Source organism: Colletotrichum lupini, chromosome 6, assembly GCF_023278565.1.
Source record: "Colletotrichum lupini chromosome 6, complete sequence".
In the NCBI taxonomy this organism is placed as follows: domain Eukaryota; kingdom Fungi; phylum Ascomycota; class Sordariomycetes; order Glomerellales; family Glomerellaceae; genus Colletotrichum; species Colletotrichum lupini.
The window spans coordinates 96,126-119,583 of NC_064679.1; the positions used below are offsets into that span (position 1 = coordinate 96,126).

Here is a 23,458-nt window from a genome sequence, read left to right on the forward strand (position 1 = left end):
GCATGGAATCTAGAAGTACAAAGAAGAGCTTCAAGTCCCGGAAGTCTTGACGTCACTGGCTTCGATATTAGAGCTTCAATTCTTATACATTGCAGCACGATTCTTTACCTCGACAGTATTCGAAACTTTAGGGATTGTCAAGTCTCATCCAAACAGAACTTACGCACTCTATCATAAGCAAAGCACATCGTCACTTACCATGAAAGAAGCCATCGTCAACGCCGACCTCTCGGTCGACATCAAGGACTCCCCCATCCCCGAACCGGGCCCAGGCGAGCTCCTCGTCAAAGTCATCGTCTCCGGCACGAACCCAAAGGACTGGAAACTCCCCTTTTGGTTCCAAGCCGCCTCCAACTCGGGCGATGACGTAGCCGGCACAGTCGAGAAGGTCGGCGCCGAGGTCTACGAGTTCGCAAAGGGCGATCGCGTCGCCGGGTTCCACATCATGCGCACAGCCAACGGCAGCTTCGCAGAGTACGCCATTGTTCCCGCCTACACCACCTTCCACCTCCCCGCCAGCGTGTCCTACGAGGAGGCCGCGACGGTGCCGCTGGCGGCGTATACCGCTGCTGTCGCGTTGTTTCACTCGCTTGAGATTCCCTCGCCCTGGGATCGCAAGAGGGAGACCAAGGCGCCGGTGGTGATTTACGGCGCCAGCACGGCGATTGGGGCGTTTGGTATCAAGCTTGCCAAGAAGGCGGGCGTGCACCCCCTCATCGCCATCGGAAGCAAGAACAGCGCGTTCGTCACGCCTCTGCTAGAGGAAGCCAAGGGCGACGTGTTCTTGGATTACACGCAGTTCGATTCGCAGGACAAGTTGGCCGAGAAGCTGAGGGAGGTGATCAAGGCGACCGGACAGCGATCGTTCAGGGTCTTTGACACGGTCAGCGAGAAGGGATCGTTCCAGATGCTTAGCAAGGCCATCGCCGGCCCGCCTGAGGATGGCACGGGGTTCAAGCCGAGAGTCACGACGGTGTTGCCCGGTAACGACTTTAGCGACGTCGATCCTACCGTCGAGGTCGTGGTCACGAGCGTCGGCTTCGTGCACGAGGAGGAGGGCCAGGGCAGGCTGTTTGGCCTGATTTGGGCGCGGGTGTTTGCCGAGGCGCTGAGGACGGGGTGGATGAAGGCGCACCCGTATGAGGTTGTTAAGGGCCTCGAGGGCGTCAAGACGGCTCTCGATGGGTTGAAGAATGGTACCGTCCGTTCCAAGAAGATGGTTATCCGTGTTGCGGACGGCAATTAGTTGGCGAGATGTTAGTGGTAGTGTAGTTGACAGCATGAAGATCAAAAAATTGCTTGTCTTATTTAAGGTGCTTACGGCTTGCAGGACAGCTTTCGCCACGTGGGATCGCAGATGATGACTGACATGTAATCTATTTTTATTCTTCTTCCGCATTCAATCGGAGGATTCTCCAAAAGATGCGGCATGCTATCCCGAGTAGACGGATGTTCCCCGCCCATACCGCCATTCAGTTCCGATCACATCAAGCAAATGCTCCTAACCCGTAACGCCTCCCAATTCATAGCTTACATTCTGAAATCACGCCAAGGAACAAAGGGAAATGATGAGCTCTGGACGCGAAAATCCCCGAGCTGAAGGAGTGAAATCGCCGAGAAGCTCGACTACATCTCCGAGCCTCGACTACGCCATGCCTACATGGACATCCTTGCCCTTGACACTCTTCCACTCCACAAACACGGAGCCGATGATGGTCGCCGAGGCCGTCACAGCACTCACTAGGAACGCCTGTGCTAGGGCGTCGCTGTAGGCGTGCTCTACCGCGGGCAGGAGGGACGGATCGATGGTCTTGCGGATGGCTGTCACACCCGCGGCGATGACGGAGTGGGGGTCAATGGTCGGGATGTACTCGACTAGGCTCTCCACGAGCTTGTTGGTAAAGACTGTCTGGCCGATGGCGACAAAGATGGCACCGCCAACCGTTTGTGTGAAGATGATGATGGCGGTTCCCGTGGGCACGTCGGCCATGTCGAGGACCACCTGCACAGCCATTAAAGGCTGCTGCATAGCGGCGCCGACTCCGGCACCGGCGAGAATCTGGTAGCCGATCCACATCGCGGAGGATGTGTTGGGGTTGAAGGTGGAGATGAGGCCGTATCCGATTCCCATGAGAATCGAGCCAAGAATCATCCATGGGGTGTACAGGCCCCAGATAGTGACAGCGGCACCGGCAACGAGTGAAGCGATGATGTTGCTGACCAGCATGGGCAAATTTCTGACTCCCGAGTTGACGGCGGAGACACCCTGAACGGACTGGAACCAGATGGGCAGGAAGTAGACAGACAAAAGAAAGGCGGCGCCGGTGTTGAAGGCGAAGAAGGAGGATGACCAGACTGAGCGCTGCTTGAAAATGCGCGGCGGGACTGTGGCGTTTTCCTGGCCAAGGTACTGCAAGTAGAGGAAGCCCGCCATGCCGAAGCCGAAAATCAGGAAGAGAACGATGACGCGGGCAGAGGCCCAGGGGTATGTGACGCCACCCCAGTGAAGAGCGAGAAGGAGGCAGATGATGGCCGGCATGAAGAGCATGTTTCCGAGAGGGTCCATCTGGATGAAGCGCGTTCGCCATGTCTCTTGGGGAATGGAGCGGACGGGATCAGGGAAGAAGAAGAGAATGACAAAGATGGTGACGGCTCCCTATCTACGGCGTTAGCACGGTGGCATCAAAGACGAGGAATCGAAAACAACTTACAATCGGCAGGTTAATGTAGAAACACCACCGCCACGTCAGACTATCTGTAAAGACACCACCCAGCAAAGGACCAGCGACGGACGAGATACCCCACATGCTACCAACGGCACCAGTGTAGATGGGACGCTTCTCGAGAGGCACGCTATAGGCGAGGATGATGAGTGCTCCGGCAAAAATGCCGGCTGAACCTACTCCCGCGATGGCGCGGCCAATGATCAGAGCGATACTGTTGGGTGCGACACCGCAGATCAAGCTGCCCAGCTCGAAGATGGCGATGGTGATCAAATACACCCACTTAATGCTGAAGAAGCTGTAAAATTTGCCAAAGAGCAGCTGGAGAGAGGCTGTCGTGAGGAGGTAGGCACTGCCATACCAGCCGACGTCGTTCAAGCTCTTGAACTCATCCGTGATACGCGGGATGGCGGTGGCTATGATGGAGTTGTCTAGGTGGTGGTTATGGTCAGCTGTAGCTCTACCCTATTGAAGGAGTGTGTAAATTGGGGAGACGGTTCCTTACCGAGAGCCATCAAAAACACACTGAAACACAATGCCATGACAATCAAAGCCAGCTTCATTCCCTTGGGATATTCGAGATCGTCTTCGTTATTTACGATCTCGGCTTGTTCTGACTTGGCGGAAGGTATTCTCGATAGCTCGCTATACGGGACAGGAGGGAGTAGGATGGGATCAATTCGTATATCTTGAAACGATGCGGCAGAGCTCGCGATGTCCTTTTCCATCTCATCGTAGTTTGAGCTCGAGTCGCTTGGTGTCAGGGTTGACGCCCTTGACTGCAGGAATGTCGGAGGAGCCATGAAGGACGGCACTGCGGCCTTCTGAGCGTCGAACATGTTGGCGATGACGACGAGACGGTCGAATGCTGTAGAGAGGGTTGAGAGGTCTACAAGTGCCAGTGAAGTAGAGTCGGGTACTCGGGATGGAGCAGTGACACGATGCGGAAGGCAGATGAGATGGCAGCGCTACTCTGTTGATCTTGTTTGTTTATCCTGATGAGGAGACTGGGAAACAAGGATACTGTAGGGGAGAAGATCACGGATTCTATATAGATCAAGTTACGTGTGTTGAACGTGTCAGTCCTTTGGGGGAACTTCCGACCAAGACCATGGCCTTGCCGAGGACGTGGATGCTGGGGTCGGAAGCAGACGGTGATGGTCGCGCTGGGAGAGTAGAGAGCGCAAGTCCCCGAGACACTTGTCAGGGCTCCCATGTCACACCGGCTTGCTTCCGGTAAGGGCAGGAGTACAGAAGGTGAGGTCGCGCTGCCTCTGACTCTGGCTGGTGAACGAGAGGCGGACGCCAAGTATCGGCCCCTTGGTGTTGTACAAGAGACGGTACCCTGGGAGGGGGCCAGACGTTGTCTCAGATGTCTTGGGGGCTCTTCCTCCATGCGTCGAACGGTGTGCTGTGTAAGCTGGAGCCATACCTGGTGGCGTAGTCGGGATGATGATGACGAGCTAGTACAGGATGCAGTAAGTGGACGTTAGCCAACAAGGCAACTTAGCAAGCGCCGGCACTGGGCATGCACACGGTACTTGGACTGGGATGGGAGAACATCATCCCTCTCCGTCGCACTTAAGACTAGGCAGTAAGGGCAGCGGAAGGACGCGACACCCACACGGAATGGCAAAAGACGGGAGGCTCCAAGACCAGAGACGGGTAGAGAGCGTCATTGGCGGGTCCCTCGTAAGCTCCGAGCCATTGAATGCTGGCGAACGAAGACTAGACCAGACGAGATAGAATCGATAAGGGGCTTCCAGGAGAGACGAGACGGGTCAGGGTTCAAGACAATTGCTCAGTGATGTGATGCGATGGGCGAGGGCATCTTCAAGTCGCACAACGAGGGCCTCAAGTAGTGAGAAAGGGCGGCAGGCTGCTTCTTCTGCACGATGCTGCAATCAGTTCGAGGGTCTTAGATGCCGCTCACTCGATGCATCCAGCCTGACGTTGAACTGTTGAATGCAAGTGCCCGATAGATTGATCAAAGGCTGTTGACGTGCAGTTTGATGGACATGAATGGCAACGCGCAATGTCCTCCGTTTGCTCTGCGTCCATTTCCGGGAGACAAGTACGTACCGCCGCTCCAACCAGTCTGGTCACGTGCTGACTCATGGTGTTAGTCATCAATCGAATGATGACTAAGGTAAGGTGAGGGATGTTCCCTCCGCGCGCCTTGAACAACTCCGTCGATATTGCTTTACACAAACTCTACTTTCTCCTTGACTTCTCCATTCGGACCTCAAAATTGGACTGTCTCGAATCTTCTCAGTGTTTTCCTTCGGTACCTTCGAATGGCCCGCCAGGAAGCGAGAAACTGCGCCGCACGAGACCAACACGAACAGGTTCTAGCGAAGCCGTTAGATCCAAGCGGCCAGACGGAGCCCCCCCAGTTCTCGTTCGGCGGTGAGGCTTAGCATCACGGAGGGAGTCCTCCAAGTAATCAAGGACCACAGTTACGCTCGCCCATCTCTTGTCACTTAACAGATCTAGTCGCACCACAGACTCAACACCCCAGATTGTCCAACCATTGGAACAGTTTCCAGAGTTTTGGTTGCGACCGGGAGAACCCTCGCTGCCTTCGCGGGACCAAAATGCATTCCTGCCGCTCTGTCAACCTGACTTGGGTCGTTTGGGTCTCCGACTTGGGTTCGATTGTTCCTCAATGTGCCACCCCGTTGTGCGACAACTGTCGCCATCTCCTCTTCGAGTTTCTCTGATAATCGTTGGCGTCTCCTTTGTTCCATCGAAATTCTAGGTCTCCTTGACAAGGATCTACCCCTCGCCCTGCCTGCCATCAAGCTATCAATGGGAAAGGCGGCCAGGCTTGCGCTTCTCGCATCAATAATGTCAACTTGGCGATCCAACCCCTCATCATAGCAGGTCTGTTATTTCTACGAAAAGACAAGGGAGCATGTTCATAAATACGGTGACGCACGTGGCTCGAGATCGATGGGAGGTTACGTTCACAACACCATGACACCACGACACGCGCTTCTGCTACTGAGATGGGATCGGCGCTACGTTTCCTTTTGACACAAACGCGATTGCTGACATGTTCATGCATTTAGTCCGCTCAGTGCTCATATTCAGACAATCTTGCCCCGTTCTGTCCTTATCTTCCCGCGTGGGGCATGGTACTCGACATTCACTCTATGCCGTCTCCCCCACAAGTCCGCGAGACACGACACCTCGATCGAGGCACATACCTCGAATGTTTGCGTCGTAATTTCAACATGTAACCGATTTCCCGGTCCTTGCGCTCCGCCACGAGTCTCTACGCCGTCTCATTGCACCAACTCCACGCCATCAACGTCGACAAGCCCTCTGGCGTGGACCGACTCGGCCTCCGGGGTACCTACACCATCAAATCAACGTTGCCTTTACTCCAAGACGCTATCGTCGACGGCCAGCACTACCCCAGTACCAGAACTAGGAATGTCTCGGGAGTCAAAGACACCATTGGCGCCGCCACAAAGTTTTCAACAAATTCGAGGTCGTCTACATCTCTACCTTCGAAGCTGGCCTCTCGCTCTGTCGCCCCTATTCAGCTCTAGCTCAACCCGTCCCCCTGTTCACAAAGCCGTTGACACCATGCGAGGGTTCAGCCAGAGGCGTTTCGAAACAAGTGGCTGCTGTCGCTGCGCTACTTTGCAGGCGCACCTGTCAAAACCACCGCCGTATTGATCCTCCGTCCAGTTATTGCGGCTGATCTGAGACATGATCGAGCAATGTATTCGGCGACGAGACTGTTCCAGAACTCGGCTCTTTGCGGGCATTTGACGAGAATCCATGAGGGGCATCAGCATCGACAGCGACATCAACCTCGGCTGCCGGCATGCCCGCCGTTGTCCTTGACTGACGAGCAAACAAATAATCCGATGAGGCAATGCTGGTCGCACTTGAATGTGCGTGTGGAACACTCGGTCGTCGGTTGTATCCGCTGGATGCAGTTTGCACGGCGAGGTTTGACAAGCATCACTTGCAGCGCATACGCGGATATCGGTGTTATCTCTCGTCGCTTGAAGCGTTTGCTTCATCTCAGTCAATGTTTTTGATTTGCGTATCCGGCCCGCTAATGTTTGTGCCAGCTACATACCGAGATCGAGGTTCTGGGCCACGGTCCCAGGACTGTTCAACCGCTTCGGAGCTTGAATATCTTTTAGGGTATTACCGATCTCGCTTGCCATCCATGCTTCCTAGGAGACGGGCGTATCGTGGTCATTCGCCTGTCTTATCCTCGATAGTCGGCATGTTTTCGTCGAAACCCGTCAGAACACACCTCGTCTATCGCGTGCGTTCTGGCAGAATTGTAATGAACAGCTTTGTCTTCTGTGTTTGTTTCTATATGCCCGGCGTGAGGGGCCTATGGCTTCTTCGTCAAAGCTATGTGCAGACTGATAATGCTATGCCATGCTCCCGTTTCTATCTATTAGTCTATCTATTATAATAACACTCTACAGGCATTTTCTCATGCAACTATGGTCCTTATCTACGAATCGACTCTGGTTCGAGGTAGACCGATAGCAACTAAGGTCAAGCCGTTACTTCCTCCTTGATACACCCTGTACTCCATATCATTTCGATGCCCAGCGATTGGAATCGGGCATCCATAGTGTCTACGCAATGCACATCAAGGTCGCTTTTCTCTCTGAACTCGTCATAGTTGACCTGAACAACCTTCAGATTGGGTAACGTAAACAAAGATTCTTCGGCAAGCCGCCTGAGCTTTTCCTTGCAGTTTTGGTCTGCATGCAAGATCTCAACCCGACGAATGGACGCTGGCAAGACTTCGGCCAACCTCCATTCGGTGTATAGATCCACTCCATATTCCAAGAGAACTGCTCTTGGGGTGTTGTCGATTGCCGCTTGATCAAATACAAGCTCCTCTAGATGCTCAAAGGAGCGGAAAGACCAAGCTATCCCGCCAGACGCAACTTGCCGGGAGTCTGCCCTAGACGACCGACTACAATTGTGAGAAAGACGCAGTTTCCGTAGAGTATGGCGAACCGGGTCAAATGCCTGAAGCAATTTTGACATATCCCAATAGTCGAATCCCGAGTTGCGGTAGATTTCTTTCGCTGTGACTGCCAGCTCCTCCAAACTCGGGCAGCACTTCACCAATAGATTGAGATCTTCAAAGCCTATCTCGCTCAGCGACAATCTCCGAAGATTGCCCAACTTCAGCGTCCAAGGCTTCACGAGAGTCCAAGGACTTTGACCGTCGAAGAGACTGCAATGCATTGAATGCAAGTTTTCAAGATTTGGCGCCGCGGCGAAGAGCGCAGAGGCCTCATAAATGTGATGGTTCTTCCTGACGCCCCTGAGAGCAATTGATCGGAGTGCAGGGAAGGAAGCCCGACTATCTCTGATATGCTCATAGTCCACAAAGCTATCACGGGCTATGAGAAGCATAGCGAGGTTCGGCGATAGCAGAATTGCCAACTCCCCGAGCCAGTGGTGAATCTTCCGCCGCTGGATTCGTAACAAAGCTTCGGGCTGACCGGAGAACCCACTCCATATCTTCGTTTGGAGATAGCCCCTGCTCGGAGCGTGCCGTAGCGCGCCAGCATCTTCGGTCGCTTTGATGAGGAGTGGAGCTAGTTCTGGCGTGCACCCTCTGATCACGTCGTTCTCTACCAGTTGTAGCGTTCTGGTGTGAGATGCCAGATCCGGACGCTGTATGATGCTGCGCAGGAAGACGGGCAGCTTGTCGTCGTACTCGTCGTCTTGTGAGGGCTTGCTAGGCTGCGCTCCGATACCGCAATCATGCCTTTGGAGTAACCCGCCCGTGGCGAAGTCGTGGAAAAGGAACGGCTGAGCAACAGCGCAAAATCCTCTGGAAACGCGACAAAGTCGTGATAGTGTTCTCTTGCTGAGTCGATAATCGTCGCTTTCAGCATCGGGAAAAGTCCCTTGGTATCGACAGTGGAAGCAGAGTAATGAGCAGATTTGCTCCACAAGCTCGAGAGGCAGCGAAGCCATGTTCTGGAGAGTGGTCGTCGAGTCTGACTTGTTTTACAGGCAAGGTGTTTACTTCAACACTCTCCACCGCTCAGGATTCGCCATGATGATGATATGTGCGAAGTCGGCCATGGGCCGATTGAAGTGCGCAATTATATCTTGCGATGAGCATGCTCGACTTTTTTAATAACGCGTTCGGGCGGGCGTGGTGGACGTGTACTGCAGGGATGCCGGCTTGACAAGGTTCACCTGTGTTGTCAAAAGTCTGCTGTTAATATATGGGTGATGGTAATTACCGGCCCATTTCGCGGCGAGCCTTGCCCTCTGTGAAGCTCTCGGGAAAGAGTCATGAGATTTAAGCTTTTACGATAGCAGACCGAACGCTTCGTACACTGATATCATTCCGGGTCTTCCGGTACATTTTCATGCTCTGAGCGACGGCAAAATGGCACGCCAGCGCCGGCGCCGGCGCCGGCTTTCCACGGAGGCCGGCTTAACGCCCCGCAACGTACAATAAAATCGCGATGCGTCCATGATTCTCTGTGTAGACTTGATCTGGTGGAGAGACTGTTGAGATCCTGACTCCTGCTTTGTTCTTGAAGGAAAGGATTTGGAGATTTAACTTAACGACTCTTGTTCTTTTGACCCAGCAACGTCGTTTCCATTGTAAAGGACGCAGTGATACTATTTATCCATAACTATCTATTAGTATCCCTATTATAGGGTAGTTAGTTCGAACCGTAGTTAACGAAGAGATTAATTAAACTATATAAATATTTACGTAATAAGTATAAAAAGGAGGTTCTAACTATAAGTTAAGCTAGCTATAATAATTATAAATAGGGCCCCTAATTAGCCCCTATATAGTTAGCTATATACCGCGGTCGAATTAGACTTCTAATTCGATACTAACTTTCTCTTTTTTTTATTAATTTAATTACTATAGTTAGAAATATAATTTAACCTCGGGCCCGTTTACTAAGTTATCTCCTTTTCTCCCTTTTTTTTATTTTTTTTATATAACTTATCCCTCTATTTATATAGTAGCTTTTTTACTATTTACGAATTACTCTAATCCCTTATTTAGTATTACTTTTATAAAAGCGTTTACGAGGTTATTTTTATTATTAATTTAATAAATCTTAAGTATCTCGCGCCTTTCGTACGATTACCTAAGGGCTATAATATTAATTATAAGCCTCTTTTCCTTTGTTATTCTTAATTTAATAAGGTATTTATATAATAAGTAAGAATCGGTATAAATAACTATTAAAATAAATAAAAAGCTAATTTAACTAGTAATCTTCTTTAATATTATTAAAATTGCGTAAGAGAGGTTAACGCCGTTAACTATACTATATACCTCTAATACTAGCATACTTCTTATTATTTACTTATTTTTAGTTAACGAGTAGTAAATTATATTACTATATATAATAAATTTACTCTTACTTATACTCTCGTTAGCTAGGATAATAATATACCCTAATTATAAAATAAAGTCGTTATTATTCGTAAATAACCTATTAATAAAAACGTAAAGCTTACTAATTATAAAGTTAATTAGGTAATAAATAAGACCTTAATCGAGATTTGTTTATTATTACTTAAGCCGCTTATTAAGTACTTCGACGTTTTATTTAGTTAGATCTATAGCTTATACTACCCTAGTATAGTTAAAAGTCGCCTTAAGTTAATAAATACTTATAATATATACCCCTTACCCCCCCGACGGAGCAATCCGCCGGGGCCGTACCGTGTATTACGTATTAAGGAAAACTGGGTATATTGCGCTCTATACTTAACTACTAATTAAAATTAACCGACTCGACCGTTGTCTTCCTTTTATTAATAGCTCCTAACCTTCCGCCGCTTCTAGCTACCTATAGGGCGAGCTTTACCCACTCTAACGCACACAGGACCTCCTAGTACTAGCCCGCGTAGGTAGCTAGGTCTAGTATAATCTGTTCTTTTATATAGGTATTATTATTACCCAGGGGGTCCCGTAGGAGCTGTCTAAGGCGCCGGCTTATTGCCCTAACCCTATATACCTCTAGCCCGTCTATCGTAGCTATTATAACTAGGCCGGTATTAATATACTAGATCTTAGTATCCGTACCGGCCTAGTTATTTACGGCGCTTATAATATTACCTAGCCGAATTCCGTACTACTAAAAGGTACTTCGCTACTTCTTAGGCATACCTACGTTAGCTACGATAGCTATAGCGTCGAGCTGGCCGAAGAGGGCGCCCAGCCCGAGAGGGGCAGACTTGTCGACGGGCATCTTTGGCCCACTAATTGCTAACTATATGCTAAGAGAGTAGGTTCTCGTCGAGGTAGTATTTTAACTAGCTAACCTCTTAACTAGTTATCTAACTAGCTGTCTAGGTAGTGGTTTATATATTAATAGGTTTGTTTAGTAAATTTGTTTAGTAGATTTGTTTAGTGGATTTGTTTAGTAGATTTATTTAGTTTAAATAGAGAGCAGCTTTGGGCGATATTAAAAACGATAAGGATAGAAAGAATCTTTACGAGCTTTAGTACGTAAATATTAGCCTATTTAGCCCTTTCTTTAGAAACCTCTACGTCGCTATTAAAGTTTAGAACCTCTATAGTTAAGGAAGGCCGCCTCTAACTATTACGGCCGACTATAACGGCCGATTATTATAACTAATTATTATAGCTAACCTCTACCGTCGACCTTTCCGGCCGGCGCCGCTACGTAAAGGGCAGCTTACCTATCCTAAATTAAATAGCGGTTTTTATATTAAAATTACTATATTACGTTAAGCGCGTGCTTAGGATATATTGCGCGTATTATATAGTTAAAAAGTATACTATATTGTATAATTTCCCTTAAAAGCGTAATCCCGTTAAGGTCGATCTTTTATACTTATAAAGCCGGAAAAAAAAACCACTACATATACCCCTTATATAAGCTTAGCTTTATACTACTTTTTAATATTAATTACGTTTAGATTAATAAGGTTAATTTTTTTACCCTACCCCTTTTACTAAAAAACGATAGTTTCCCCTTTAATTATAAAAATCCCGCCGTTAAATACTAAGGGGGTATTTATTATAAGGACCTTTTTTAGCTTCGCTACGAAGCCCGCTTTTTAAAGCTCCTTATCCTCCTTCTTTATAAAATTAATATTAAATAAGCCTAATATATCGTCGGTTTATATTTTAATAATCCTAAATTAGTTACCTTCGTACTCCGCAATTAGTAAGTACGGGTTATATATAGAAGTAACTATTAATAGTTAATTAATATAAAAATCGTAATAAGTAGCTTACTAATAAGTACCCGATTCTATAAGCTTATATAATAGCTTAAGTATTTTAATAATCGTACTTTTTAAGTACTTACTAACTATTTCCTTCGGTAAATAGGCTAGGATTTTCTTTATAAGCCCTATAGCCGATTAGGTATAGGCCTAGGTAATATTATAACTCTAAATCTTATATCCCTTTTTCTATAATAATACTATTAATATTATTATTAATCGTTAGCTATAGCGCTATATAATAAGTAATTATATAAATAGCGTCGCCTTTTTAACGTCGCCGTACCCCTAAATTACGTATCTAAACTTCTCGTATAGCTAGGGTATTTTTTTCCTTTTAATTTTACGAACTATTCGTAATTTAAATATATAGAAGTTTATATATTTTTTTAAGTTATATAGGATAAATCGATAGACCCCTCGATTATAAAAAGTATCTATTTTAATAAAATCTAATCCCTTATACGGTTTTTTAATAGTTATAATTACGCCTTTTTTACGTAGTTTAACCGCTAGCTTAAAATCGGCTTTCTCTTTTATTATATAAAAAGTATTAATTACCTCGTTATTAGTAATAAATTACCGCGTTAGGGCTTACCGTCGTAGTTTTTTATAACGTCTCGCTAATAATATTAATACCTTTTTAGTAATTTCCTCTTCCTCGTCGTCTATTAATACTACTACGACGATTTTATTAAGGATAATTTCTTATACTTTTGCTATAGGTTATATAGTTTCCCCTAGCTCTTCTTCTTTTTATAAATTAAAAATTACCTCGTTAAGATCTATATAATACGGTTTAACTACCGTAATTAATACTTTAAGTAACTAGTTACGATCTTTCGTAATTATATAAGAGCGCTCGTTAATAAAAATTAACTTATATAGCCCAGCTTATTATTAAATAATTTCGCGCTATATTTATATATCCGAATTTAGTAATATATTTAAATTATCCCCTATATCGGGCCTATTATATATAATAATTACCTCGTTAACTTACTTTTTTACGCTTACCTCGCGCAGTACTTATATTACTTTTTTAATTACTTAGGCTCGTTAACTTATACTTAGTAATAATAATAAGGCTAAGGTCGTTTTTAAATATACTCTAAATACTAATAGCGTTAATATAAGTCCGTTAGGCCCTATAGTATCGTTATAATATTTAAGTACTATTTAGAGGCATTCGTCGTTAGTAAAATCCGGATTTTCCTTTTTAATAATTCTAAACGCCCTTTTTAACTACTAATATACCCTCTCTACCTTTCTAATACTATAATACGCTTTAATAAGTACGACTTTTAGCTATATATTATAAGCCGTCGCATTATCCTTAAATTTTACTAACTTAAAGCTAGTATTAGTATCGGTTTTAATATTATCTAGCGGTCCTTAGTATATATCGATTTAGCTTTTTTATAGGACTACCTATACTATTTTTATTTATAAATCCTAGAGGAATTACCCTATTTAAAAAGATATAGCTATATTAATTATATATAGTACTAGCTAACTATTTAAATAAAAAATATCGATAACGATTTCCTAATTAAAACTAAGCTTATTACGTAATTTAAACTTAAATTTATATAGGCTCTACGCATTTATTTAATATTAATAATATACTTTCGTTAACTACTCTAGCGCTCCTATTTCGATATTATTATTACTTAATTACTTTAAAAAGTTATATAGCCTTATAACCGATGGGTACCTAAATCTCTAATATAGTCTTCTAAGCTTACTTTCCGTTAAGTAATTAATTAACTTCGTATTATTAATAAGCTTTATAAACGTATACCCCTATTATCGTTCGACTATTTTAAAGTACTTATTACTAGAGATTCTATTTCTCATATTATTAAATATAATACTTAGTTAATTTATATTTTTTAGATATAAGAGAAATAGGGTATTAACGAGTAAAATATAAAAAGTTATCGTTCCGAAGTACGTCTCTACTTTTAGTATACTTAGAGTAACAATTTCCTTACTTAGGCTAAAACTAATCCTTATAATACTTATTATTAACGTATTAAGTATTACTAATATAATCTTTTATAGTGCTTAGAATTACCCTTTTCTTCTAATTAACTATTATAATACCCTAATATTTAGGATAATCCTATAAAAATTATCTAAGCCGTACTTTTTATTTATATAAAATACTTATATAAGCTTAGTATTTAACGGATCTAAGTAGTATAAAAAGGACCCCTCTAACTACCCCTAGATTTACTTAGTACTATATTCTTTTTTTTTAAATATTAAAAGAAATAACGTCTTTTCCTTAATCGTTAAGAAAATAAGCTTCGGCCCTATTAAATTCGCCCTTTTAACTACCTCCGTATTTATTATCTAAGGGACCTTCCCTTACTATCTATAAATAAAAGCCTATTTATTAAAAGCTTTTATTACCCTCTATTCGTTTAGCCTCGTATATCCTCTAAAAACTAACGAGGTAAAAAAAAAGTAATTAATATTATTAATTTTATTATAATCTAATTCGTTAGTATAGGGGGTAAAATCTTTTTTATTTTCTAAATCTTTTATAAAAAGTATATATTTTAAGCCGCTACTTTAGCTACTATTACTAGGTTCCGTACCCCTAAATCTACTCTTATATATAATAAAAAATTAATTAAACTAATAAGAGCTAGTTTTACTATTTACTACTCTTAACTTTCTATACTATTCGTATAATTTAGTACGCTTTTCCTTAGAATAGTTACTTAATTAACATCTATCCTTTTTATAAATATAATATTACCTTTTTTATTACCCTATTTATAAGTTAAATCTTTACTTATTTAACGAATCTAGGCCTCTTTATTAGTAATTACTATATCTAGCCTCTTTTCTTTTCTTATTATACGTTCGATCGACTTAATATTATTAATAAGGGCCGTCGTACGTTTAAAAATAGGTTTAGTGCGGTATTCTTATTTTAATATTAAAACTAAATCTTAGCCTTAAGTAGAGCGTTTCGTAGTCTTTAGGTACTTAGTATAGGGTTATTTTTAATTTTAATATATACTAAATTATAATATAAAAATATCTAATTTTCTACTTATTTATCCCCTTATTTAGCTAGGTTTTTACTAGCTTATTAATTCGATCGATAAGCTCTTTAAGGATCTCTACTCGCGATTTACACTCTATTATCCTAGTTATAAATATAAAAAAAATCGCTCATAGCTTAAATAAGAGCTTTAAGTTCTTATTATAGGTCTTAAAGCGGCTTCGGATTATATTAATTATACTAAAAAAGTCGTTTTAATTAAGATTACGTACCGCTTCGTAATAATAATTAGAGGCTTTACTTATAAGTACGATATTAATTACCGAATAGTATTAATATTCCCTAATTCTAACTTTTTTATAATAATTATAAAATATCGTTAGGGTTTTTTATAAAACCTTATACTTCCCCTTAGAATATAATTTCTTTTTTAAAAAGATCTTTTTAAGGTTTATAAATTACCTCGTATTTATTACTAAATTTTCGGTCTTTATATACGATCCCTGCGTTACTACGTATTATTAATAACTTCGGATCGTCTATTTCTTTTCTTATTAGCTAATTAGTATTAAATTTCGCGTTAGTAGCGGTAACGAGTTATAAATTAAAATAAATAAAATTATTAATTATCGTACTTTTAATACTATATTTTACTCCGGTATATCCTTTTATAATAATAGATTTTTATTAGTAATTATAAAAAGGAAATTTAGGTCGTTTACCCTTTTTCTAAATTCGTTAAAATAATTATATGCTCTATCGACCTATACCTAGTTCTATAATACGAATTCCTCTTCTATAATTATCGTTATTAATATTTTATATAGCTCTCGTAATTATAATTACGTTAATAATACCCCTCGCCCGTAAAAGAATTTATTAACTACTTTCGTAATTCCTAAGCTTATACTTATAAACTATTTATTTAGTTAATAACTAAGGTCGTCTACGATTTTATAAAATAGGGGTTACCCCTATAGCCCCTTTTTTTTATAAACCTTAATTAAATAAATTAATACTACGTTAATTTACTCGCTATTAAGCTAATCCGCAATTCTATATATCTATATCCTTTAATAATCCGGGTTAATATTTACTTATTTATAAGGGATTAGGATTCTATTTAGGATCGGGTTTCGTCCTCTTTTTTTTTATTTTAACTTGCTAAGGGTTATATTCTAGTTTATATTTATATTAGCGATTATTAATATATTTAATTTTAATAGGAATATATCTAATCTGCGCACTAGTTATAATATATCCGTACTTTTACTACCTAACGAATTTATTAAGGTCTAAGAGATTTCTATTTCCTCTCGCTATCTCGCTACTACTCTCGTTTTTATTATTTTTAATAATTATTACTACCTTTCTAAATCGCTAGTTATCGTACTTACTAAGATCCTCTTTTTTATTTAATATAAAAAAGTAAGTTTTAGTAGTTCTTTTTTATAATAGTAATAGTAGACATTTATATTATTATAAAAAGATATAATAATTAGTCTCGAGATCTTTATTAATTATTAATATCCGCTATCCTATATACTTCTAGCTTCTTAAGCCTCGTACTCTTTATAATTTCTAAATAGCTTCTTTTTTTAACCTACCTTTCTTAAAGTAGTATTTTATAAAAATAGTTAAAAATAGACGCTAGGCGGCTCGTAAAAGAGCTATATAAGCTATTAAGAACCGTATAGGTTATTAAGTATAATTAATAAAGTTAAGCCCTCTTTTTTATAAAATCGTAAATTTTAAAAACTTATTAAAAATACTTACTTATTACTCGTACGTAGTAGGGTTAGATATTTTAAAGATCTTATTTTTTACGGCCTCTCGGTACCCTATTTTATATTTTTTAAATAGTCTTTTTCGTAGCTTAATTACGGTTAGGTAATTATCGCTTATTAATAATCCCTTTTATTATTTAGTTAATTTTTTAAAATTAATAATCTTATACTAAGAGTTAATATAAAAAAAAGCCCTTAAGTAGCTTTTTAAAAAATTCTTTTCTTTTCTTTTTAAATCCTCGTTTTTTTAGCCTTTTCTTAAGCTAATAATAACTTTAATAAAAAGTCATAAAACTACTTTAAAATAGCCGCCTTCTTCCTAAGTTAATTTTTAAAATTTATAATACTCTTAATTTAATATTATTAAGACTTCTAAATCCCCTCCTCCCTTATTAAACCGTTCTTTATACTATATTCCTAAATAATACCCGGGGGGTAATTAAAAAAGCTACGAAGAGGTCGTTTAAATCGCGAGCTTAAGGTCGTATTTATAAAATCCTTATAATAATAAACTTTTTTATATATTATAAATCTCTTAGCTTAATAGTTCCTATAGGGTTACCTTTATTACTAAATAAGAATATTTACGTTTAAAAATCCCCTTTTTTAATCGCGCGGTACTCTTTTATATTATATTATTAAGCTCGTTCGTTATGCTAATTAATTAAGTAAGTAGTTATTACGTAAGTATTTCCTTTTTCTAATTTAACTAGTTAATTTCTAATTATAGGCCGGCTATAAAAAAGTCGTTTAGTAAAAAAGCTACTTAGGGCGACGGTAAAAGGCTAGTTATTTAAGTAGTTCCGTTAATTAACGTATTTTAATATAATAAACGTCGACCTCTCATAAGTAATAAAGGGTTATAATTACTTAATTCCGTACGGTATTTGAGAATTACCTCCTTTTTTATTTACTTTTATAAAGTTAATTAGTATAAATCTCTTATCCCGTATAATATTAAGAGGTTATCTTTTTTACATAGCGAGATACCTTACCAATTTATAATAATAGAATTTAATTACTAATTAGTATTAATATCCTTATTATAAAGTAGTTAGTTCGAATTATAATTAACGAAGAGATTAATTAAACTATATAAATATCTATATAGTAAGTATAAAAAGGAGGTTCTAACCGTAGGTTAGGCTAGCTATAATAATCGTAAATAGGGCCCCCAATTGGCCCCTGCGCAGTCGGCTGTATGCCGCGGTCAAATTAGACTTCTAATCCGACACTATCAGTGTCAACTGCAATACGTAAGCACAGCTACGGCCCAGCACTTGAATATCAAGATGCACATGCATCAGACATTGAGACTACCCAGACACTGGGCCACGCTTTACTCTATTGCCCGCACCAGGCGGTTGCATTACTCATGTTCTCTGAGAGAAAAGTAAAGCCGAACTCCGTCAAGCCACCCAAGAGACTTTAACAAGAACTTCCATGACGACTAAATTCGTATATATTGGTTATAATTCACGTGGTGTTTCTCAAATTAGTCATACAACTTTAAGATCAAACCTACTCAGCTTCTGAAGTTGGCAGCCCGTCGTCAATGGGCTGAATTGTGCCCTTTCACCAATGAGATGCATCATTCGAAGCAAAGGTTTCGTCACTCTCCAAGTGCCGATTTATACACAAGTAGGGCGGCCGTTGCGCCGATGCGAAGCTCAATATCCTAGCATCAAACTGCCGATGTGCACGAAAGGAAGAAAGAGGCGAAGCCTATTGCTTGCACCGAAGTAGAAATAAATTGGTAGAAGAGCTTTTTGCAGCGCCAATACCACCTAACGAACCAAGAAGAATGTTCCTAGATTGAGAGATCCAGTCGGGGACTCGGGGGACAAGCCGCGAGCAAAGTCTACCTAGTAAGTTGAGTGCGAATTGCTCGGCGAATGAGTCTATTCAAGGATCTTCCCCAAAGACGACTTTTACTACACAAGCGATCATCAATTCAAGCAGCAACACAGAGAGCGCCTTTGTCAGTTTCGTCGCGCCAACCATCAACCGCTATAAAGGCAACGTGTGCGGCGGTTTCGAAATCCATCTATACGAGCGAATGACTGGCAAACAGTCAAGAGCGCGCCAGCCCAAGCACTGCCCCAAGTCAAGATCTAAGATAAACGCGTACAAATGATGCCTTGCGGTCTCTACGCCGCAGCATACGTAGCGTCGAGAGACCCCTTAAACCCTTGGTCAGCAATCTGGAATCTACCTATGCGCCTTCTTAAAGCCTCGAGCCAAGCAATCGGGTCATGCATGCCACGCGGCAACTTTAATTATGGGCGTTACGGGTAATCGCGTTTTAGCTAGTCGGCTTGAATCTCACCTGTAATTCGATGTAGCATCTGGGGTGTGGAGTTCCTCAGCCATTGTCTCGAGTTATTGTGGCGATGCAATTGGCGTTCGAACCTTATACGCGTATACGTCCTCACTAAACTCCGCGTATATGTCAAAAAGCAGTTGCCGAGCCATAACGAATACATGTAAACAAAAGTCGAAGAATATACAAGATGAATTATTCAGTTTCATATTCTACAAATTTCCAACTTCACCACCTCATCAGACCTAGAACCGCACTCATCGATCATCTACAATCAGACCGAAATCCGATCCACCGCCCGTCAAAACCGCCGACTCAGCACGAAGATCTTACAGTAAACATAAGGAAAACGATTATCGTCACCATGGGCATCCGCGACTTCTTTGACGGTCGATTTTTCGATACCAGATACAAGACCAAAATCCACATCGCGCAAGTCGCCCTAATGGCACTGGCCATCATCCTCACCATCTGGCGCATGGCCATGCCGGTCCCCTTCACTCGCGGCAACATCATGGCCCTTACAATGGTGAGCTCTTCGTGGCGGGGGAAACTTTGCAACGTTCCTTTTCGCAATCATTGTTGTCGAGAATGAGACTGATACCAGACGATTACAGGGTTTCAAGTCTCTTATCATTATCGGCTACCAACTTCTGACGACTCATAAGGAGCGCTTCAAGAAGTGGGCTTCGCTCAAAGCCAACGCTATCCTCAATACAATGGAGATTTTGTTCTGGTTCGTCGCCTTTGGTCTGTTGTGCCAGGCGAATGGAAGGTTCTGCACTGGTGGAAGCTGTGCTCTCAGCTGGATTGTGACTCTTATCGTCATGGTGTTGATGTAGGTTTCTTTGCCTCTGCCCAAAGGCAGATCCGGCTCTGTTTAATATCAAAACGCCGACATATTCGCACCAGTGTCCTTGCCTTCCAGACATCGGTCGTGTCCATCAAGGACTACCGGTACTGGAAACACTTTGGCATCAACCGAGAGACGGAGACTAAAGCAGCTTACCCGAGACCTCAAGTCTGAGATCTCGGGTATACACTAGGTGCAGGTAGCACTACGATAAGGATCGCCTTGAAAAGGCCACAGTTGAAGGATTGATGTACGGCGTGCTTCGCTTTGCCTTGAAGCGGACTAGTGTGGGAAGAAAGTACTCCGCTGGTTGTCACCATGGACAGGCTGATCGGAGGTGCAAAGTTCATGAGTGATGGAACGTGAATCACGGAATTACGGCTGCGCCTAACATTAGTGGAAATATGGGTTGACTCGGTGGTTGGTTTTGTGGCCGGGGGTCTCGGCTGATCCGTATCTTCGGGTCTTCTTAACATTAGCGATCAGAATGCGGGGCCGAGCCCGGAGCAGGCGTTGTTTTCATATCCACAAAACAAGACCGCCCATCCGGAATTCGCCAATTCTTAACATTAGGGGAACGGAATCGAACTAAATAGGCGGGGTAAACCGCCCATGACTCAACAACAGAGGTCTCGTTTGATTTGGAGGGGATTTGATTCGTCTTGATCTGTCCTTATCTGCCCCGATTTTACCGTTCTTCCCCAGCCGACCCCGCGGCAAAGCTGTATTATGATTACGGGGTATTTATGTTCAGCATCATTCCCAACCCTTACAAATCGGCGTGATTGATACTTGACGTTTCACAGCAAGGCAGTGCTACCAGCAACGACAACTTGCATCATGTTATTGAACCCGCTCTCTGTGGCGGCTATCCTTGGAGCCCTTTTGGTGTTCTACCTGGCACGCTGCTATTCATCCCCCTTGTGGAGAATCCCCGGGCCAGCACTGTCCAAAATCACCTCAATCGCTCTGAGATGGCACGAGTTCGGCGCAAATCGAACGCTGTACATCCACTCTTTGCACTTGAAGTATGGCCCAGTCGTGCGAATCGCTCCCAAAGAAGTTTCATATACGTCTTATGAGGCTGTCAAGGAGATTTACGGATCACTCGGAAGTGGTTATGACAAGCATCGTTTCTACAACCTCTTCAAGGTTTTCGGGCGCAGGTAAGTGCCGATATTACATGGAAAATCTTGAGATGGCGCTGACCGTGAGTTTTGCGCTCGTGATTTAGAACCATGTTTTCAACCCTTGTGAAGGGCGATGTAAGTTACCTAGCTTTACGACTTGTATGGGGCAGAAAATCTAACTTTTACTTAGCACGCGAAGCGCAAGCGTATCATTGCCGATCGCTATGCTAATAGCAATGTGGTGAAGCCCATAGCGCTGAGCGGTATTGAGAAGCGTGCGAAGAGTTTGTCGGGCAGTGTGCTGATGCAGCAAGTGCAAGTGTGAATGTCTATGTAAGTTCAAATCTTCAAGCACGAAGAAGTGGCGGCGAGTCCTGTATCAGTAACACTGACACTCTTGTCCCTGATCACCAGGTCAAGCTTCACTCTTACGCTTGTGACTGCGTGACCCATCACTTGTTCCACCCTTACGGAACCAATAGTCTCCAGAAACAGGAAGACACGGACATGATGGAGCAAGTCACGACGGACGATAGTCTACGAAGTGAGGTTTCCCGAGTTGATATGCAGTGGCGTGCTTGCTAACCCTCAACTTACCAATCAGACCGCCTTATCCAGCATCACTATCCCGTCTTTTACCAGTACTTCTCTAAGATTCTTGACCTGTTCTTCGATCCACGAACCACGCCCCTTGCTAAGGACTTCGTTGTTGGTGCTACCTCCAAAATTGATCCCGCGCCGTTCACCCTGTTAAGCCGCCTTCAAGACAAGAGGGAAAGCGGCAGCAGCGTCAACCAGATGGACGCCATTGACATCGCCGCGGAATGTACGGATCACATGGTAGCTGGCATCGATACAACGGGTGATTCGCTGTGTTTCTTGTTGTGGGAACTGTCACAGCCGGCATCTCTCGAGATTCAACGGAAACTCCGGGAGGAGATTCGAGAGAATCCAGACGCCTCTTTTGACAAGCTTTCTTACCTTGATGCCGTGGTTCAAGAAGGCCTCCGATGCTATCCTGCGATTCCAATGTCCCTACCTCGCGTGGTCCCACCGGGAGGGAAGACCGTCGATGGCTACTTTGTTTCCGAGGGTACCATCGTGAGCAGCCAGGCCTACTCGGTTCACCGCAACAACGACGCAGTCTTCCCCAACCCTGAAACCTTCAGCCCTGAACGCTGGCTATCCCCCACCGGAGAAGCCGAGAGAAAGAGACACATGTTTGCTTTTGCTCATGGTGGAAGAGGCTGTGTCGGAAAACAGTAAGGGCTTACACTACCTTGCCACGGACTATGGGCGCGAGCCTATGCTAACTTTGAAACAGCCTTGCATTGGCAGAGATGAAGATTTTACTCCGTGGCATATACGGACGATATTCCACTGTACCAGATCCTTCCATCACTCCCGAGAGTATGCGATCTCACGACCAGATCATTTCTGCCCGGCCATACGGACAACGGTGTCTCTTGCGATTCGTTCCTATTGCGAATGAAGAGGCTGTATAAGCGACTGTTGGTCACTTCTCTTTGAACTGACATGACGGGAATATGCTTGAAATCGCGAGGTGAGTGACTAATGCTCAAGTTGTGAAGAGGCGGACTAGAGATGATTGTAGTAGCGTTCTGAACAGTTGTTGGTCAGCAGCGCTAGAGCTAGACCCAGCAGAGGTCGTCTCTGTACAAACGGACGCTACAATAAACTTTTTCTAGTACGAGTTGATCACCTCTAGCACGAATCACTTCCAAGCTATCCGTGACCCGTCCACCATTGCTTCGTTACTGAACTGGGATTTCTACTTATCTTGTCAAGTTCTTGGCGAGACAATCTCTCCTGAAAAGCGACTTTGGGTTTCATCCCTCTGAACGATGTATTTCGTTCAATTTGTATCCGTACTCAAGTCACTTACCCCATTGCGTCGTCAAAACCCAAGGCGGGAGGCGGGGCGTGAACGCAACGGTTGTGAGTCAAATCATCCTTCAAGTGTGGAGTTGGGGTCTGAAAATCACGGGGGCCTTGGCCACCGGGAAATCCCACCGAGTCAGTGTCGGCATTTCATTGGAACCTTATTCATTGCTGGCGCTGTTGCCATGGATGGTGCAAATTGCGTAGGATCTCTTTTCAGCGTCGGTACTTTTGCTTCATGGCTCACGGCCAAGTGTGACGAAATCCGACTTGATAGTGGATCACCAGTGTCGAAATACAATTCATCACCTTGCGAAAGAGTCTTGAACCGGCGGTGAAGGCATAGCTTTGAAGGCAGCGTACAGAGGTTCAAAATCCAGCTGCTCAGCGAAATATATCGCGCATTCAATGCGAGAGCGAGCGCCTTTGATCAAAAGTTTGAGAAAGACTTCTCGTG

At 43.2% G+C, this 23,458-nt stretch overlaps 7 protein-coding genes across 7 annotated transcripts; 4 read left to right on the forward strand and 3 right to left on the reverse strand.

Moving 5' to 3' along the window:
* Window positions 1-199: 199 nt before the first annotated feature.
* Window positions 200-1,246, forward strand: CLUP02_11499 (alcohol dehydrogenase GroES-like domain-containing protein; the record flags this gene model as incomplete). Its single annotated transcript, XM_049290467.1, has 1 exon — window positions 200-1,246. The coding sequence occupies one exon, from the start codon at window positions 200-202 to the stop codon at window positions 1,244-1,246; it is 1,047 nt and encodes a 348-aa protein (XP_049147612.1).
* Window positions 1,247-1,530: 284 nt separating this feature from the next.
* On the reverse strand, window positions 1,531-4,402 carry CLUP02_11500 (major facilitator superfamily transporter; the record flags this gene model as incomplete). The annotated part of the gene is made up of 9 exons (XM_049290468.1): window positions 1,531-1,596; window positions 1,661-2,656; window positions 2,712-3,154; window positions 3,229-3,642; window positions 3,696-3,770; window positions 3,821-3,889; window positions 3,976-4,186; window positions 4,258-4,310; window positions 4,348-4,402. 9 exons carry the CDS (start codon window positions 4,400-4,402, stop codon window positions 1,531-1,533), a joined length of 2,382 nt encoding a protein of 793 aa, XP_049147613.1.
* Window positions 4,403-6,301: 1,899 nt separating this feature from the next.
* On the reverse strand, window positions 6,302-6,766 carry CLUP02_11501 (uncharacterized protein; the record flags this gene model as incomplete). The annotated part of the gene is made up of 1 exon (XM_049290469.1): window positions 6,302-6,766. The coding sequence occupies one exon, from the start codon at window positions 6,764-6,766 to the stop codon at window positions 6,302-6,304; it is 465 nt and encodes a 154-aa protein (XP_049147614.1).
* A 496-nt stretch (window positions 6,767-7,262) lies between these two features.
* On the reverse strand, window positions 7,263-8,711 carry CLUP02_11502 (uncharacterized protein; the record flags this gene model as incomplete). Its single annotated transcript, XM_049290470.1, has 1 exon — window positions 7,263-8,711. The coding sequence occupies one exon, from the start codon at window positions 8,709-8,711 to the stop codon at window positions 7,263-7,265; it is 1,449 nt and encodes a 482-aa protein (XP_049147615.1).
* A 9,977-nt stretch (window positions 8,712-18,688) lies between these two features.
* Window positions 18,689-18,856, forward strand: CLUP02_11503 (uncharacterized protein; the record flags this gene model as incomplete). Its single annotated transcript, XM_049290471.1, has 1 exon — window positions 18,689-18,856. One exon carries the CDS (start codon window positions 18,689-18,691, stop codon window positions 18,854-18,856), a length of 168 nt encoding a protein of 55 aa, XP_049147616.1.
* Window positions 18,857-19,306: 450 nt separating this feature from the next.
* Window positions 19,307-20,143, forward strand: CLUP02_11504 (uncharacterized protein; the record flags this gene model as incomplete). The annotated part of the gene is made up of 3 exons (XM_049290472.1): window positions 19,307-19,645; window positions 19,734-19,954; window positions 20,029-20,143. The coding sequence occupies 3 exons, from the start codon at window positions 19,307-19,309 to the stop codon at window positions 20,141-20,143; spliced, it is 675 nt and encodes a 224-aa protein (XP_049147617.1).
* A 144-nt stretch (window positions 20,144-20,287) lies between these two features.
* On the forward strand, window positions 20,288-23,347 carry CLUP02_11505 (cytochrome P450; the record flags this gene model as incomplete). The annotated part of the gene is made up of 9 exons (XM_049290473.1): window positions 20,288-20,331; window positions 20,776-21,135; window positions 21,204-21,234; window positions 21,290-21,418; window positions 21,514-21,643; window positions 21,704-22,361; window positions 22,424-22,598; window positions 22,909-23,193; window positions 23,279-23,347. The coding sequence occupies 9 exons, from the start codon at window positions 20,288-20,290 to the stop codon at window positions 23,345-23,347; spliced, it is 1,881 nt and encodes a 626-aa protein (XP_049147618.1).
* Between the last annotated feature and the right edge of the window lie 111 nt (window positions 23,348-23,458).